A 17,983-nucleotide genomic window follows, 5' to 3' on the forward strand; every position below is an offset into this window, starting at 1 on the left:
GATTAAACAGGCAATGACGTCCCGCTTCTGTCACACGTACAGCAATGCTGTAGCCTACCCCTACCCATGTCAAATATTTAACATAAACTTCCAGTCTATTTACCAAAAGCAGAATGTTTTCAACTTTATCTGTAAAGGGAATTAGCTAGCTGCATTAGCTCAAATAAGTCAGAGAAAAATAAAAAAATATAGCTTGCTAGCTCTCTCTCCCCTCTCTGCTGAATCTCCTTAATTTTTTTTTTAAGAAAAACTGTTCAACTATTAGAGCCTCCACTGGTGAGCACATTCTCACGTCAAGTTATATTTTTATGTGTTTAGTACGTACGCGCGTTTTTTAAATGAGAACCCTGACCAATAAAGAGCATCAACAAAGACAGAGAAAACAACAGCTAATGACTTCACTGAAGGACAAAGCTGACACTTATCCAATGAAGGGTCAATAAACAAGTAAATTGATTGTAGGCTATAGTGTGATAGTCAACTCATCCATCACACTAGACTGAAAAAGATATTCTATGATCAGGGAGTTAAACAGACCCACCCAGTAGCCCTTTCCTGCAGTCAATGACCAAAAGCACCCTCTTTGGCCTCATGGGTGGAATGTTAGTCATATTTTTCATAATTTCATCATCATTAATAAACATTCTTTCAAAAACCCAGACCAAAATCCGATGTTTCTATGTCAAACAGTTTTGTCATATTTACCGTTCAAAGGTTTGGGGTCACGTAGAAATGTCCTTGTTTTTGAAAGAAAAGCAAATTTTTTGTTCATTTTAATAACATGAAATTGATCAGAAGTATAGTGTAGACATTGTTCATGTTGTAAATTACTATTGTAGGTGGAAACAGCAGATTTTCTATGGAATATCTACATAGGCGTACAGAGCAACCATCACTCCTGTGTTCCAATGGAAAGTTGTGTTAGCTAATCCGAGTTTATTATTTTAAAAGGCTAATTGATCATTAGAAAACCTTTTTGCAAATATGTTAGCACAGGTGAAACCTGTTGTCCTGATTAAAGAAGCACTAAAACTGGCCTTCTTTAGACTAGTTGAGTATCGCAGAGCTGAAAAAAAAGCCATATCTCAGACTGGCCAATAAAAATAAATGATTAAGATGGGCAAAAGAACACAAACACTGGACAAAGGAACTCTGCCTAGAAGGCCAGCATCCCGGAGTCGCCTCTTTACTGTTGATGTTGAGACTGGTGTTTTGTGGGTACCATTTAATGAAGCTGCCAGTTGAGGACTTCTGGGGTGTCTGTTTCTCAAACTAGACACTCTAATGTACTTGTCTTCTTGCTCAGTTGTGCACCGGGGCCTCCCACTCCTCTTTCTATTCTGGTTAGAGCTAGTTTGCACTGTTCTGTGAAGGGAGTAGTACACAGCGTTGTACAAGATCTTCAGTTTCTTGCCAATTTCTCGCATGGAATAGCCTTCTGTCATGCCCTGATCTGTTTCACCTGTCCTTGTGAATGTTCCACCCTCTCCAGGTGTCGCTGATTTTCCCCAGTGTATTTATCCCTGTGTTTCCTGTCTCTCTGTGCCAGTTCATCTTGTATGTTTCCAAGTCAACCAGCGGTTTTCCCGTTCTCCCGCTTGTTGCATTTCTCCTTTTGCTAGTCCTCCCGGTTTTGGCCCTTGCCTGTTTCTGGACTTTGTACCCACCTGCCTGACCATTTTGCCTGCCTTGACCACGAGCCTGTCTGCCACTCTGTACCTCCTGGACTCTGATCGGGTTTTGACCTTTTGCCTGTACACGACCATTCTCTTCCCTACTCCTTTTGGATTAATAAACATTGTAAGACTCCAACCATCTGCCAACTGTGTCTGCATCTGGGTCTCACCATGTGGCATGATACCTTCACGTCTCAGAACAAGAATAGACTGACGAGATTCAGAAGAAAGTTCTTTATTTTTAGCCATTTTGAGCCTGTAATCGAACCCACAAATGCTGATGCTCCAGATACTCAACTAGTCAAAAGATAGGCAGTTGTATTGCTTATTTGACCAGGACAACAGTTTTCAGCTGTGCTAACATAATTGCAAAAGGGTTTTCTAATGATCAATTAGCCTTTTAAAATGATAAACTTGGGTTTGCTAACACAACGTGCCATTGGAACACAGGAGTGATGGCTGCTGATAATGGGCCTCTGTACGCCTGTGTAGATATTCCATTAAAAATCTTCCGTTTCCAGCTACAATAGTAATTTACAACATTAACAAATGTCTACACTATATTTCTGATCAATTTGATGTTATTTTAATGGACAAAAAAATGATTATTTCAAAAACAAGAACATTTCTAAGTGACCCCAAACTTTTGAACGGTATTGTATATAAAGTGCAATTCTATATCTGACATGGTACAGGTGTCTTCTTTTTTTAAGCCCATCACCATGTGTGTGAGGTGTATACTTTTGTTTCAAAGTAGATTTGTTTAAGAGTACCAAGACTCACTCGTGTGATCCTGATTCAGGCCACTGCAGTAAAATATTAATATATATTGTATACTGTGTTGGTGAACTCACTATAACATAGTATGTGATTTAACATAATTTAACCTGACCCCCAGACATGTGATTTCTAGATCCAGGATCCAGTAGTGAATCAGTTCCCAGAGAGGAGGCTCCAGGGCTGGGCGTTGGGAGGTCCCGGTCAGCCACCTCAGCACGGGCCATATCCCTCGATGGCCTTTACTCAAAATCCTCTTTAATATTTCAGTAGACTGACGCATTTCCTGATACTTCCCCAGCTCCAGCCCGGGCCCTGTGAGGGATGAGAACCGGGAAGTCTGCTGCCCCCGCTCCCATCGCCTGCCTAGCAGGAAGACAGAGAGGAGGAGGAGAGGGGAGTGAAAGTGTGTGAGTGGGATGGGCCAAATCGGAAACAGATGCCTGGTGCCTGGTCTGGGTTACATATGATTCAGCATTCTAGAACCAGAACGCCCAGAGTGCCTGTGGACCAGAACCCATCCAGCTCCAGTAAGATCTCTCTCCTTTACTGTTGAGTCAACAGCTAAACATCACACTGAGTCCTCCTTGGACATGTTTAGCTACTCCAACTTCATCCTTAAAATGTCTCTCCTGTCATGCCACACAGTTATTGGATGAATCAATGTTATTTGAGTAACTCTCACAGCAGATCTGTGACAGTATGGAGACTTCAGTCCCCAGCCTCCCATTTCCTGATGCACTTGGTAGTAAATCCAGACAATACGAGGTGAAGGTGCTAGTGGGTGGGCAATGTTGACGCACCTGGAACTGCTGTGTCCAGGGCAAGATACAGTACGTTCTCGGGAACATTTGAGCAGTCCGGTTGTCAGGGGAGACATGTCACTTCAGACGCATTCCATAAAACTGCAGCAGTCTGTCACTCATAACTCTCATGTCAACCTGATACAACCGCCAAGTCGGTACACAAAGACACAGCTCAAAGAAGACGCAGCCCTCAATGACTTTAAGCGCGACGCGTTTTATGTCACCTCCAAAGGCCCCCTCGTTTATAGTTTTAGCATGTCACGTGATATCAATTAACCAATATCAAAGATCTTAGTTATCATCGCTATAAAACTGCTGTAGTTGTGAGAGAGAGAGACGATTGATTGAATGTTGGGATAGATTATCTGTTGGAGGCATAATCACATGAGACCTCCTGTGTAGCACAGGTCTCCTTACCTCCAACTAATCCAACTAGTCTTCTCTCGGTGGGCATGGCAAACATCTGCTGGAAGATGACTAATTCAGAGCCTACAGGCACAGGGCCAGAGAGCCTGGTCCAAGTATGTTCCCCTGAGAGAGGCCAGTCCCTTCTGTTCTCTGCATTTGCTCTGGTCTCGGAGTGACCAGTACTTCAGATGACGCCTCTGCTCTGCCTCTGCTCTACTACGCTGGACCTAAGCAGAGCAGGCATATTATCTGGCGTTCCGCAGGAAAACATGCCATTTCCCAATGTGTTGAAATAGGGGGCTGCAAAATAGCGTCATGGAGGGGCACATGAAACAATATGCGCTCAAAGAGAGACTTGACATCTTCATTGCCTCCTACGTTTTACCATCCTCTAGCTTCCTACACTAAATCACACAGCTCCAATATAGACTATGGTTTAATCCACTAGGGGCTTTAGGCAGACTATTTACATGAACTCTGAGTTATAGCGCATTTCAAACGCGTCGCCATAACCTCAACAGATGGAGTCACGTGGCGGTGGCTGCTTAACTCTTCGCGAACAGAAGGTCAGCGAGAGGGGAATGTTAACAGTACACAGATGATGCTAATCCTATGGTTATTCCAGCAACCTGTAGGCTCTGCTGTGTTTCCCAGCAAAATCGTCTGGGTTGTGCACTGTACATCCCCCTTCCTGTACCATGACTCAAAGACAATCGTTATTACTAGATGATAACAGTGACAGTGACACACTGTACTTTTCAGATGACTAGTCCTACTGCTAACATGACCGTTCCCTGACAGAAACTGGAGCCGTCCGGATATAGCTCAAGAGAAAAGTGGATTTTTCTCCCCAAAACGGTTGACAGAAATCTGATAGCTCTATCGAATTGAGATCAGATGTTGGGTTGCCCAACCAAAAATCTAAATCTGGTGGGAAAAACACAGCACGTAATGTTTTGAGGCAGACAGACTGTGACAAAACAAAGACCAAAAGGTACATGTGATTCTTGTTTTTACACATCAAAGTGAACCTTCGTCTGTGGGTTCTGCCTCCCTATCTTATTAGTCATTTACTGTGGCCTGTGATAGGAATAATAATATCTGTATAACCCTATGCATAATTTAGCCTATCCCTGTGAATACTCCCATTATCACCATAGTGCTGATTCAATGACATCAACGCAGCACGCACATCCTGTGGTAATACTGGCCGATCGCGTTGAAAAGAGAGGGCGCCAGTTGTAAAAAAAAGTAGTGACAGTGATACGGTTCGACAATTATATTTCCCCGCACTTAATAAAGTGTTCACACACTCTGGTTGTGCCCTTAAGATCTGGGCAAGACAGGTTTCTGTTTGTGATAGGCTGCTGGCCCAAATCCCAGGTCTCTTTGTCATCGTGCAGAATGTCCTATAAAAGTGGATTACCACACACGCACACACCACCACCACCACCCTGTTCAGTATGCAGCGCCTTGCACCACAGCCCTTTGTGTGGAGTTGTGTGAATGGCATCTTGCTATTCATCAGGCAGAAATGAGAGGGACAGCCAGGACTCTCCAACACAAAGACTTGGATGACATCATCCCTGTGCTGTGTCCCCAGCCACTCAAGCAGGCTAAATCCAGACCCCTCCAGTCCGTTATAGCAGGATTCATCACTCGTCTACATTAGCACCAATAACTCATAGAACAAACAGGAAATTAAAGGACTTGCTTTTGTAACATTTGTACAAATGTCACAGCATAATGTCTACAGAGAACCTGTTGCAGTTCGAATTATACATTAAAATCAGATGCATCTAGATGGTTTCTGTTTTGAACTTTCTGCTACATCTTTTGTGGTGACTCCAGTGTTAATATCTGGTTGTATCAGTGTTCCTGATTCCCCCCAGTTAGAAATCTCAGTGCTTCATCTTGAGATCTATCACAGAGTCGCCGCAATCATCACACATTGCCTTTGGCTTCGGCTTTGGGCATTTCCATGTAAAAGGACCCATGAGAACCAACACGTGAAGTTTATAGGAGCCTATCAAATTTGGTGTCAAATGAAAGCTAAGAGTTCCTATTTTGGGGGAAATGAAGGCATAGATAAATTTTTTCAACCATTTTCCATCTTAGAAAATTAGGCATAACTAAAGGCTTTGATTTCTGGACACACAGATGGAAAAGGAGTCTCAGAAAACATCTCCCAGAAGGTATTAAAGGTATCAAAAATACATCATGTCATTACAATGTTGACATAAAGACCTCTGCCAACTAATATCAATACATATATTTTGTTTTGAAGATATTGTTTACCTTCTGTAAGTTTAACAAATATTGCCTTGTGCTTGTAATTTCGTTATCAAAAACCCACATATCTTTAAAATATGAAAACATTTCGCTCCTAAGGACAATGAACGTTCACAGAAGTAACAAGTAATGGTAGACCTACCAAATAATTATAGTGATTTTACTGACATAAATTTTGTTTGTGAATTATTAAGTGATTCAATGGAATTATCCCCCCCCCCCCCCCAAAAAAAAAGAAATCTGATTTGCAACTGAATTGGCTACAATGGGAAATCATAATAGTCACAAACCACAGTTGGGTCACCTGCTACTGTCCTCCCTTCCACTGGCATCCTGTTATGTTCAGCTCAGAACAGTTTTCTTTGTCTTTCTGTTACCTGGTGGTCAAACCAAGAGTGTTAAAACAGTCTGGACAACCCTCTCTCTCTCTCTCTCTGCTTCCTCTCTCACTCTCCAGTTAATGTCACTTCTCCCAGCTCTTACTGACACCTACCCATGAGCCTCCTCTCTTTCCATTGACCTTAACCAGCATCCTGACCCACTGATCACTGACCAACACTGGACATCCCATGAATGTTAAAAAGTATACAGAATTTTTTTTCTCCATACAGACAAAAAGCTTATTTCTCTAAAACGTTGTGCACAATTTTGTTTACAACCCTGTTAGTGAGTATTTCTCCTTTGTCAAGATAATCCATCCACCTGTCAGGTGTGGCATATCAAGAAGCGGATTAAACAGCATGATCATTACTCAGGTGCACCTTGTGCTGGAGACAATAAAAGGCCACTCTAAAATATGCAGTTTTGTCAGACAGATGTCTCAAATTTTGAGGGGGAATGTAATTGGCATGCTGACTGCAGGAATGTCCGCCAGAGCTGTTGCCAGAGAATTTAAAGTACATTTCTATACCATAAGCCACCTCCAACATCGTTTTAGAGAATTTAGCAGTATGTCCTTCCATCCTCACAACCGCAGACCATGTGTATGGCGGCTTGTGGGCAAGCGATTTGCTGATGTCCCATGGTGGTGGTGGGGCTATGGTATAGGCAGGCATAAGCTACGGACAATGAACACAATTGCATTTTATTGATGGCAATATGAATGCACAGATATACAGTGACGAGGTCCCGAGGCCCATTGTCCTGCCATTCATCCGCGGCCATTACCTCATGTTTCAGCATGATAATGCACAGCCTCGTCTTGCAAGGATCTGCACACATTTCATGGAAGCTGAAAATGTTCTTCCACGGCCTGCATACTCACCAGATATGTCACCCATTGAGCATGTTTGGGATGCTCTGGATTTATGTGTACGACAGCGTGTTCCAGTTCCCGGAAATATCCACCAACTTCACACACCCATTGAAGAGGAGTGGGACAACATTCCACAGGCCACAATCAACAGCCTGATCAACTCTATGTGAAGATGATGTGTCGCACTGCATTAGGCAAATGGTGGTCATACCAGATACTGACTGGTTTTCTGATCAACGCCCCTACCTTTTTTTAAAGGTATCTGTGACCAACAGACGCATATCTGTGTCAGTCATGTGAAATCCATAGATTAGGGCCTAATTTATGTATTTCAATTGACTGATTTCCTCATATGAACTGTAACTCACTAAATTCTTAGAAATTTGTTGCATGTTGCATTTATATTTTTGTTCAGTATAATAGATTTTTAGTCAGGCCATCCTGGCCTTGATGTTAAGGTCCACAGACGGACCGGATTGGACCAGACCAAATCGGAACCTATCATAGACATATGTTTCACAAGTTAGGATAGCACAGCACAGTACAGTGAGTAGAGCACAGAGTACAGTACAATACAGTACAGAAAATTCGAGTATAGTACTGTACTGAACTTTACTGTACTGAAATCTACTGTACTGCACTCTGCCGTGCTGTATTGTACTGCACTGTACTCTACTGTGCGATGCTGTGCTGTGCTATGATGTCCAAACTTAGACACATGAAGAGAGTGACATTCATATCCATAGTTATGCATTGTTATCCACAGTTATGTATGTAGTACACAGAAACGATGAAATTCCATTGCCATCATTGTTCCCTCTAAGCTGCGCGCGGGCGTGCAGTAGCCCCGAGACTGAGCAGAGCGCAGAAGAGAAGCACGAGACTTCCTAGAGTTTTCCCTGTTAGTTAACACCATCAACTTTTCCCTTTACTGTGGCAATGGTGATCGAATCAACGCAATATTACCCACTTTCAATGCAACACCCCGAAACAAAATGAACTATGCAAGAGACTTTGTTGTAAGGATTCTATTGGCATTGACATGCACAATTCAGCCTGTACTCTACACAGACCGGTGTGGCATGGCCAATCAGAGCTTCAGTAGGCCTATATGCAAATACACCATTGCCATATATTGGATCTGTGCCATTTCCTTTGAACTGAACTGAACTGTGTTCACAGCTGTGGTCGTGAGTAGATGCCCTTGTTTGCAGATCAAAGCAAGAGCTGCATGTAGCCACTGTGCACATTTAGTTCACATCCTTTGTTAGTTAGTGAGTTATTAGCCCAGTTATAGAGATCATGTGCATTCACCAATAAGGGAGTGATTGCTTCCTACAAGAGAAAAACATTTGGAAATTTGAAACAAAAAATAAAAATTATTCAGTCTTGTCTTTGAAGGGCAGTGTATTTTGAGACAGGCTTGAAAAAGCTAAGTAGCCAATAAGCACAGGGAAGTATTAACGTCTTCACTGTAGTAATAGCATGGGAATAATAATGCATTTTATTTTGTAAAGTGGTTCCTTGCATCAAACACAACAACATTTTCAGTCACCTCATTGTCTGAAGGACAAGGGGATAAGCAGGTTAATGTCAAGCCCTGCATGTTTTCTTCAAAAGCCTCATGGAATGGACTGTAGGCCTACAGTACATTGAACACCACACATTGGCTGCTACTGTAAGATGAATGATAGAATCAAATCAAAGTGTGTTTGTCACGTGCGCCTAATACAACAGGTGTGTTTCACCTTACAGTGAAATTCTTACTTACAGGCTCTAACCAATAGTGCAAAAAAGGTGTTAGGTGAACAATAGGTAAGTAAAGAAATAAAAACAACAGTAAAAAGACAGTGAAAAACAGTAGCGAGGCTATAAAAGTAGCGAGGCTACATACAGTAGTGAGGCTATAAAAGTAGCGAGGCTACATACAGTAGTGAGGCTATAAAAGTAGCGAGGCTACATACAGTAGTGAGGCTATAAAGTAGCGAGGCTACATACAGAGATCGGTTAGTCAGGCTGATTGAGGTAGTATGTACATGTAGATATGGTTAAAGTGACTATGCATATATGATGAACAGAGAGTAGCAGTAGCGTAAAGAGGGGTTGGCGGGTGGTGGGTGGCGAGACACAATGCAGATAGCCCGGTTAGCCAACGTGCGGGAGCACTGGTTGGTCGGGCCAATTGAGGTAGTATGTACATATGTACATGAATGTATAACTAAAGTGACAGTGCCTATATGATAAACAGAGAGTAGCAGCAGCGTAAAAGAGGGGTTGGGGAAGGCACACAATGCAAATAGTCCGGGTAGCCATTTGATTACCTGTTCAGGAGTCTTATGGCTTGGGGGTAAAAACTGTTGAGAAGCCTTTATGTCCTAGACTTGGCACTCCAGTACCGCTTGCCATGCGGTAGTAGAGAGAACAGTCCATGACTGGGGTGGCTGGGGTCTTGGACAATTTTTAGGGCCTTCCTCTGACACCGCCTGGTGTAGAGGTCCTGGATGGCAGGCAGCTTAGCCCCAGGGATGTACTGGGCTGTCTTTCGTTGTCTCTGATTGAGAACCATACTTAGGTAGCCTGTTTTCCCACTGTTAGTTGTGGGTGGTTATTTTCTGTTTAGTGTTTGTTGCACCTGTCAGAACTGTTTCGGCTATTCTTTTTGTTATTTTGTATTCAGTGTTCAGTCAGAATAAATAAGATGAACACGTACCACGCTGCACCTTGGTCTTCACCTTCTTCTAATGAAAGTTGTTACACTGCCCTACATTGGCTGGCTGGCTGGCTGAATGACTGGCTGGCTGGAGGAGACAGAGCCTGGTGAGACTGGGTTCTAAGTGGCAAAAGAGTTATCTCATTTCTTGAAGAAAGAAAGCCTTTCTTTTTGCCTGCATGCAATGGCTTCAGTTTCAAAGTGGGGGAAACCAATGCTGCCTTCTGCTGAGGTGAAGGTTGTTTAATAGATTGTAAAATGAAACAGAGTGCCTCTTTGGCAATAGGTGTCCAATGAGAGGTGCACTTTGAGTCTAATAGACTGATTTGAATAATATTTACCCACCAGCGTGACATTGCACCAGCAGCACAATATGTTTATTTGGAGGTGAGATGAAACACCTTGTGACGTCCTCCTCTCCTGGGATTGAACAGAACAGAGAGAGGGAGAATGTGGGCTAATCCCTGATTAGGAAAGAGAGACTGGGGCTCCTGAGTGGCGCAGTGGTCTAAGGCACTGCATCGTAGTGCTAGCTGTGCCACTAGAGATCCTGGTGCGAGTCCAGGCTCTGTCTCAGCCAGCCGCGACCGGGAGACCCATGGAGCAGATCACAATTGGCCCAGCATCGTCTGGGTTAGGCCGGCAGATATGTTCTTGTCCCATCGCGCTCTAGCGACTCCTGTGGTGGGCCGGGCGCAATGCACGCTGACACGGTCAACAGGTGTACGGTGTTTCCTCTGACACATTGGTGCGGCTGGCTTCCGGGTTAAGCAGGCATTGTGTCAAGAAGAAGTATGGCCCAGCTGGCTCTCGACCTTCGCCTCTCCTGAGTCCATACGGGAGTTGCAGCGATGGGACAAGACTGTAACTACTGATACCACAAAAAAGGGGGGAAATAAAAAATTTAAAAGAAAAGAGAGACTGACAAACTGCTGACTTAATCCCTGTCACCCGTTTTCCTCACCTGGAGTTGTCAGCTCCACTCCGCTGCACAGTATCACTGACACCCTCAATGGTAAGAATGCCCGTAGGCCTGCCCGGTGTTGAAAAGCCATTAAATCACGGAGGCTAAACCAGCCCCAAAAACCTGGCAGCAGGGAGAGAAAGGCGGCAGAGACAAAACTGCATTTTGTCTAATGTGGGATTCAAAATGGGACAACCATGTGAGAAACATAAAACAGTCTAGGCATCACCATTCCATATAATTCCACCCCTAATACAGTATCCCCCCTTGACCAAGGTCAGGGTGTCTTGGGAGGAGCACTGTTAAATTAAGGGAGCAGAAGGGCGGCTCACTCACAGATTCAAAATGGAAGAAGCAGGTCAGTATGAAATAGAGCAGAAGCAACAAGACCAAGCGCAAGCAGGAAGGAATCTCTTCCAGCTCAGAGCAGCTGTGGCCGAAGCAGATCTTCGAGAAGGACCGTGCAAATGTCCGAGAAGCCACAAAATCTCTTGATTACCCGAACAGCTTGTTGCTATGAGAACAAGTGTCATTTAAAAAGGTCTCTAAAATAGGTGAGGTGGATAAAATGACATGGGAAGCAACATATTGCATATCTCTCCTTCTACACAGAACAATTGGAGAGGTTTCTCAACACGTGTCATGTCTCCACTCCAACGTCATAGCAACAACATCCACCACTGAGATTGTGAAAAACCTATGGGCAAGGACAGTGCACCACTTATGCAGATCTTGGATGACGGCCATCTTAAATGTTTAAAAATGACCCACTTCATCCTCTCTGACATAAGTGCTTCAGTTTTCATTCTGAGGAGCAGAATAGGAATATACTTCCCTAGTAGTTACTGGGCAGAGATAGACTAATCCTGGGCAGGTCTTCTCCTAGAGCAGTCCACTGGATTAATCCAGGGTGTTTCTTTGCAGCAACAAGTGTGTTTCTCTTGAAGAATACACTAGGAATGTGAGGTTAGCTAATCTCACTGTAAATACTTGTCACATGTTGATTTGTGAAAGGAGAAGGTTGCTTGAGGTTATGTCCTGAAATTGTAGCTACAGTCAATTCATGGCTGATTGAAAACAACTATTGCAAGTAAAAGCTAAATAGCAAAATGATATACAAGTCACATTACATTCCCTTGAGCCTCAAAATGGATAGTAGGCGATTAAACCCTGCGATTATACTACCGCTGAGTGGTACCCGTTGTTTTGGCTTAATTCACATTCGAAAGACAAGCACAGTCAGACGTAAGAAATGATCGAGCTCAATCAGATAAGTACAGTAATGTCACGTAATATCATCACAATGGAATTTGTTTGCACTGATCATTCAGAACGGGATTTCAGATTTAGCACAATGTGGGCCATTGTATGAACTCATTTTGTCATTGGAAGAATATGTGATGCTCTCTGAGAACCTAATAAGATACAACATTACACTAAATGTATCCTCAGGGTAGAGTTGTCATCTTTTACAGAGCAGGACATTGTGTCACATGCTCAGCATTCCTCCAGTGCAGGCCATATCCTGGAATCTGACACATTTCTGATTTTCCTCCCAGTTATCTGACTGTGGGTCGTGTATCAAGTCATTCATTCTCTCAAAGACAGACACGCGCACACACACACACACGCACAAACACACAGTGGAGGTCAAAGGTTAGTGACCTTGAATTCCCTGGCTGTCCTCCTTGAATCTGTCAGAGCTCATCATGACAACCAGGCCGGCAGGCAGTCAGCTTCAAGGCAGCCTCACATTACACACTGGCCTCAGATGTTTCCTAGAATGGGGAAGGAGGATCCATGCTTATATATAACAGCCTAGGTTGAAAAAATACAGGATAAGACAATAGGATTCTAATATCCCATTAGTCTTTGCATAAATGCAGAAGAATTCTAACCAATATCTCCCAAGTGGCGCAGAGGTCTAAGGCACTGCATTTCAGTGCTCGAGGTGTCACTACAGACCCTGGTTCGATCCTGGGCTGTATCACAACCGGTCGTGATCGGGAATCCCATTGTCACGCCTTGATCTGTTTCACCTGTCCTTGTGATTGTCTCTACCCCCTCCAGGTGTCGCTTATTTATCCCTATATCTCTCTGTGCCAGTTCGTCTGGTATGTTTCCAGGTCAACCAGAGGTTTTCCCATTCTTCTGCTTTTTACATTCTCCTTTTTCTAGTCCTCCCGGTTTTGACCCTTGCCTGTTTCTGGACTTTGTACCCGCCTGCCTGACCATTCTGCCTGCCTTGACCACGAGCCTGTCTGCCACTCTGTACCTCCTGGACTCTGATCTGGTTTTGACCTTTTTGCTGTCCACGACCATTCTCTTGCCTACTCCTTTTGGATTAATAAACATTGTAAGACTCCAACTATCTGCCTCATGTGTCTGCATTTGGGTCTCGCCTTGTGCCTTGATACCCATAGGGCGGCGCACAATTGGCCCAGTGTCGCCCGGGTGGGGGGAGGGCTTGGCCGGAGTAGCCCGTCATTGTAAAATAAGAATTTGTTCTTAACTGACTTGCCTAGTTTAATACAGGTTAAACAATATATAATGTTAAATGGACGAAGTGAATTTAGCAGTACAGCCCTTAAAGTGGAAAATAAACACAACCATAGTGAATTTCAGCTAACTACATAAGATAACTGTTTACAGTCATTCTATACATGTAATGTTTTTGCAAATGATCTACAGCCACTTTATTACTTGATTTCCTGACCATTGGTCACATTGTCAATGCTAATCCTGTAGAATCAGCAAAGGCGCTCGTCCAATGAATTTGTTTGTTATCAAACACTCCCGCACTGAACTTTTACGTGGTCTTAACCTCTGTTATTTTCAACCTACACTAACAGCTCAATGCCTGAAGCCAGTCAGCTCCAATTAAAAAGTCTGTATTGTCACGGCGGAAGCATGGAACTCAGGAACTGGGTGAACAATGCCCACATTCTGCTTACAGAATGAGGAGGAGACAGAAAGGGCCATAGTGCCAGCAGTCACATTAATTGACAGGAGGCTGGTTGTAAACTGACTGTTCTCTCCAGCCGCACCGCACATCTCAGCTTCATGAATACTCAGTACTCAGTATAATTAACAGGAGAAAATGGGTCAGTCGGAAAATACTCCGACATGCTATCATGTTAGCTACTGTGTTATATATGCCACCGTTTGTTGTTACATTACATTTATAGGCAGAGCGGCACCAGTGAGATACAGCAATGTGTGTGACGCACACTGTCGCCCTATGTGGGACTGCTTCATAAGTGAAAGTGAGGCCACAGACAGATGAGACATGTTTGACAAGCACGTGAGTGCGACCTCAAGCTAACATCTCAGTAAGGGAGAAACAAGCACCAATGTTACTGTATGTTGCCAAATGTTGTGCTGCGGCAAACACAAACACATGCATCCCTGCGGCTGAGTGACCATTATAAACCTCTCTCTCGAAACAGATGTGGATCGGAGTGCCATGGCTGCACTCTCGCATCCATCCCAACGGTGTATCCATAGAGACCAAACACGGGGTACACACAGTCATGGAGGACAAGGGAGACATTTTCACAATTTCGGAGCTACACGGGTGGCCACTTAATGCACCATATAATTTGGCTTCTTGGTAATCTGGAATCCAAGAGTGTAAGAACACAACTGAAGAGGGTGGAAAGAGCATTGTCCTACGGAAACAAAAGAGGTGTAGAAAGGCTACATCAAGCATACTAAAAAGCCTGTCACAAATATGACAACTGTATATTAAATTGTATTGATGAGGATTGCAATGGTGAACCACAGCCGTCTTAGCTCACAATGCTCACAATGCCGAACCCCCGACATTGCCCGAGTGTGAAGACAGCCAGGCAGAATTGATGGACTGCATGTTATTATACGCGGGGGAAGTAGCCCACTAGGCCTAGCATGCCTTTCAAATATCAAATGTGAATATGCTTGATTCCCTCTATTCTGGTTTTGACTGTTTCCTCCCAGTCAGTCAGTCCAGCTCTAGGGTTTCTTACGTAATACTTCCACTGTTTTTAACTGCCACCAAAAAGGCCCATTTGAATATGGACTCAATGCCCTGTCACCGACAGGATTCAGTGGGAAGAATATGCTTCAGAAGTGTGCCTCTTTTGGTGTCTGCGCTGGTCTTTTCAGGGTCCAAAACAGCCTCATTGCATTAGAATTTAGTTACAGAGTTGGCATAGCTATCGCTCAACTTTGCTCAAAAGTCTGCACATGATAAGAACTCTTTTATGTGATTTTACAGGTCAGTAGCTCTTGCCAACTTTTGCATTTAAGGAGTGTTATTTTCATTCCAAATGGAAAGCAATGGAAAAAAAACAAAGATATATTTTCTTATTATTACATTGAGTCTCTCTCTTGAGGCATTCAAGGAAGAAACTCTGAGAAGCTCTGAGAGATGGGCTCACCAACGTCTGCCTAGTGCCAGATGATCCACTCTGGTTGCTACAGTACAGCCGTGCTCTTTTAGCACATAAACACGGAGAGAGTGGTTTCTGTAAATACCCTTCACTCAGCGCTTCCTGAGACCTGCCTGCCTCTCCTCTCTCTCAGGCCCAGATGGCAGTCATTAAGGTGCTGCTGCCAAGTCTGGAAGTCTTTGATTTGGAGAGCAGATTATATCCGTGGGAGCTTTACTGTGGCAGTGGTGCACACACATGTAAAAAGTCCCAGGCATGCAGGCGGACACCCCAAACAGCCTGCCTGACAGCCCCTCCAGTTCCTTCCACACACAGGCAGGGGAGGCAGGAATCTATGGGAGGAATGAGATCCGAGGCTGGGAAGGGGATTGGGAAGGGATGTGGGTGTAAAGGAATGCCTCCTTCATTTACCTAACTTTTGGTGCTATGTGTGCTTCGCAGCAACCGCAGCAGCCTTAGGTACGAGGAGCACGAGGCAGTGCGTGAGAGCTTTTAGTTTCCCTCAGATCCACTGTTTTGAAGTGCTTCCTTTTTGGGACTGGGCCGTTTTGTCAGGAAAACAGTTCATTAAAAAGGAAGAGACTTTGGAGTTGGGAGAGTTCCTGCCATATAACATCCCAGCTAATCAGTCCCAGTCACGGAACCCATCTCTCTAGATGCTCCAAGTAATACTCCGATATCTAGTGGAGACCAGGGATGGACATGTGTTTCAGGAATGGACAATAGGCCTATTTTTCCATGAACAATAAGTATTGTGTTGTCTAAAGAACAAGTAGAAGATCAAAGGGTCATTCAAATTCTACATTATTACCAACATGTGTACAGACGGTGACCGTGCAGTTGAACACAAGGTCAGTGTATGACACATGTATGACACATGACGGTTCTAAACTAATTCAATAACGTCAAACACTGCCGAGTGCAGCTCCTTAGACTGAGGTGTATCTCTTAGTAGCATGTGTTGTAAGCTATCCATGCAACTACGATGTTAGTGATTATGGAGAAGAAAACGATTGAGAAATCAACATTCTGAGCCAGAACAAGAGGTCGTTTTTTTTAAGTGTTGCAAAAAGGAAACATTTGTCTTAAGGTTGCCATCATTGGTTTCCAGACTGAGGAAATAGGGCCACATTCATATCAATGGACAAGTTAGAGAGATTGTTTCCCTTCCAAGTTCTGCAAATTTCGCAGATACTTCAAGAGTAACTTTGATGTTCCCTCTACACAATAAAAGAACAAACATGATTATCTATTATTTTCTTATGTGATTTATGAGGTCAGAATACTGCCATTGACAACCATTCGTTTAATGGTAAAGAAGTAAGAAATGAGGCTGTCAGGTTTAGTCAGAAAGGTAACCAAATAATTCAAAAGACAAGATGGTCTCCATACATAGAAAACCCACTAAATAGTTGATGCTTTCAAAAATATGTATACCATTACACAATATGTTCCATCACATGCCAATGCCTTTGATATCATTTCTGTTTTCTTACCACAAAATGTTGCATTTGTTCAACATCCCAGAATATTGTTCCACAAAATTGAAATAAAAAAAAACGGATTCTTTTCATAATCAGAGGTCTATTACAAGTATTTCTGAAGGGTAATATTTCGTTTTCCTCACTTGGATCCATGCTGGGTCTCACACAGGGTTAATTCACCATGCGCTCACTGTCCATTCATCCAAGGTTGTCCGATGATAAGCAATGGACATTTTTACGCATTTCTTTAAAAAATGGCAAATATATGTATTAATAGTAAATAGCCCTGTCCAGCCTTATGCAATTCACTGCAATAATTGCCTTGCAATGGAAATATAGGATAAATTAATTGAAATTAGGCACACACAAAAAATCACTCTGACAGCAATTTACCATAGCTTATTTACAATATGAAGTAAATGAAAGGCTATGCTGTTCAACTATTTGCAGACTCATGGCGTTTTGGAATGTTTGAATCCTGGAAATCGTCTTCCTCGATAGGGCGAATCCCTGAAGAATTCAACAAGCGAGCAGAATATCTGCGCAAATTCTTACCTGAACCGGGGTGAATCTTTCACACATTCTTCAAAATCCACCGTCATTTTGGCTGGATTCAGTCTTCAATCTTAATTCATAAATTTCATTTCCAGAAAATTATAAACGATAGAAGACTGTAGATATATGTAGACTATTCCGATGTGCAGCGATAGCCAACTCTCCCCGTCTTCACTGTGCTACTAAACTGAAACAAGAGCCTGGCATATTTGAACCGCTAGACCGCTGCAAAAATAGGGACTATCGTCATAGTTCATTCTCAACAAAAAGCGCACTCAAATTTAGGGATCTATCCTGACTGAAATCACCGCGCATGTGATAGCCTACAACACACAGCATTTGTGTATAAGGTCATGATGTCAATATCAATTAAACACATTTATTTCTAGGTATTACGCCAATAATGCAGAGACAGTATAAGTGCACATAGCCTGCAGTTTGCCCTAACCCTAGCAGTTCATGGACGCTTATCACACAATGTGTGTGTGTGTGTGTGTGTGTGTGTGTGTGTGTGTGTGTGTGTGTGTGTGTGTGTGTGTGTGTGTGTGTGTGTGTGTGTGTGTGCGTGCGTGCCTGGGTGCGTGCATGAATGAATGGTACTAAAGTCAGTATACTTGAGAGTG

At 43.3% G+C, this 17,983-nt stretch overlaps 1 protein-coding gene across 3 annotated transcripts in view; it reads right to left on the reverse strand.

Annotated features, from left to right (window-relative positions):
- Positions 1-17,542, reverse strand: part of LOC109869189 (arf-GAP with coiled-coil, ANK repeat and PH domain-containing protein 3-like) — a 74,642-nt gene extending 57,100 nt beyond the window's left edge. For all 3 annotated transcript variants that reach the window (XM_020459140.2, XM_020459139.2, XM_020459141.2), the window contains exon 1: positions 17,361-17,542. In XM_020459140.2, the coding sequence (XP_020314729.1) occupies positions 17,361-17,407 (47 nt within the window). In that variant the 5' untranslated portion in view covers positions 17,408-17,542. The remainder of the gene's footprint in view (positions 1-17,360) is intronic.
- Positions 17,543-17,983: the final 441 nt, after the last annotated feature.

The sequence above is a fragment of the Oncorhynchus kisutch genome, linkage group LG24 (assembly GCF_002021735.2).
Source record: "Oncorhynchus kisutch isolate 150728-3 linkage group LG24, Okis_V2, whole genome shotgun sequence".
Classification (NCBI taxonomy): domain Eukaryota; kingdom Metazoa; phylum Chordata; class Actinopteri; order Salmoniformes; family Salmonidae; genus Oncorhynchus; species Oncorhynchus kisutch.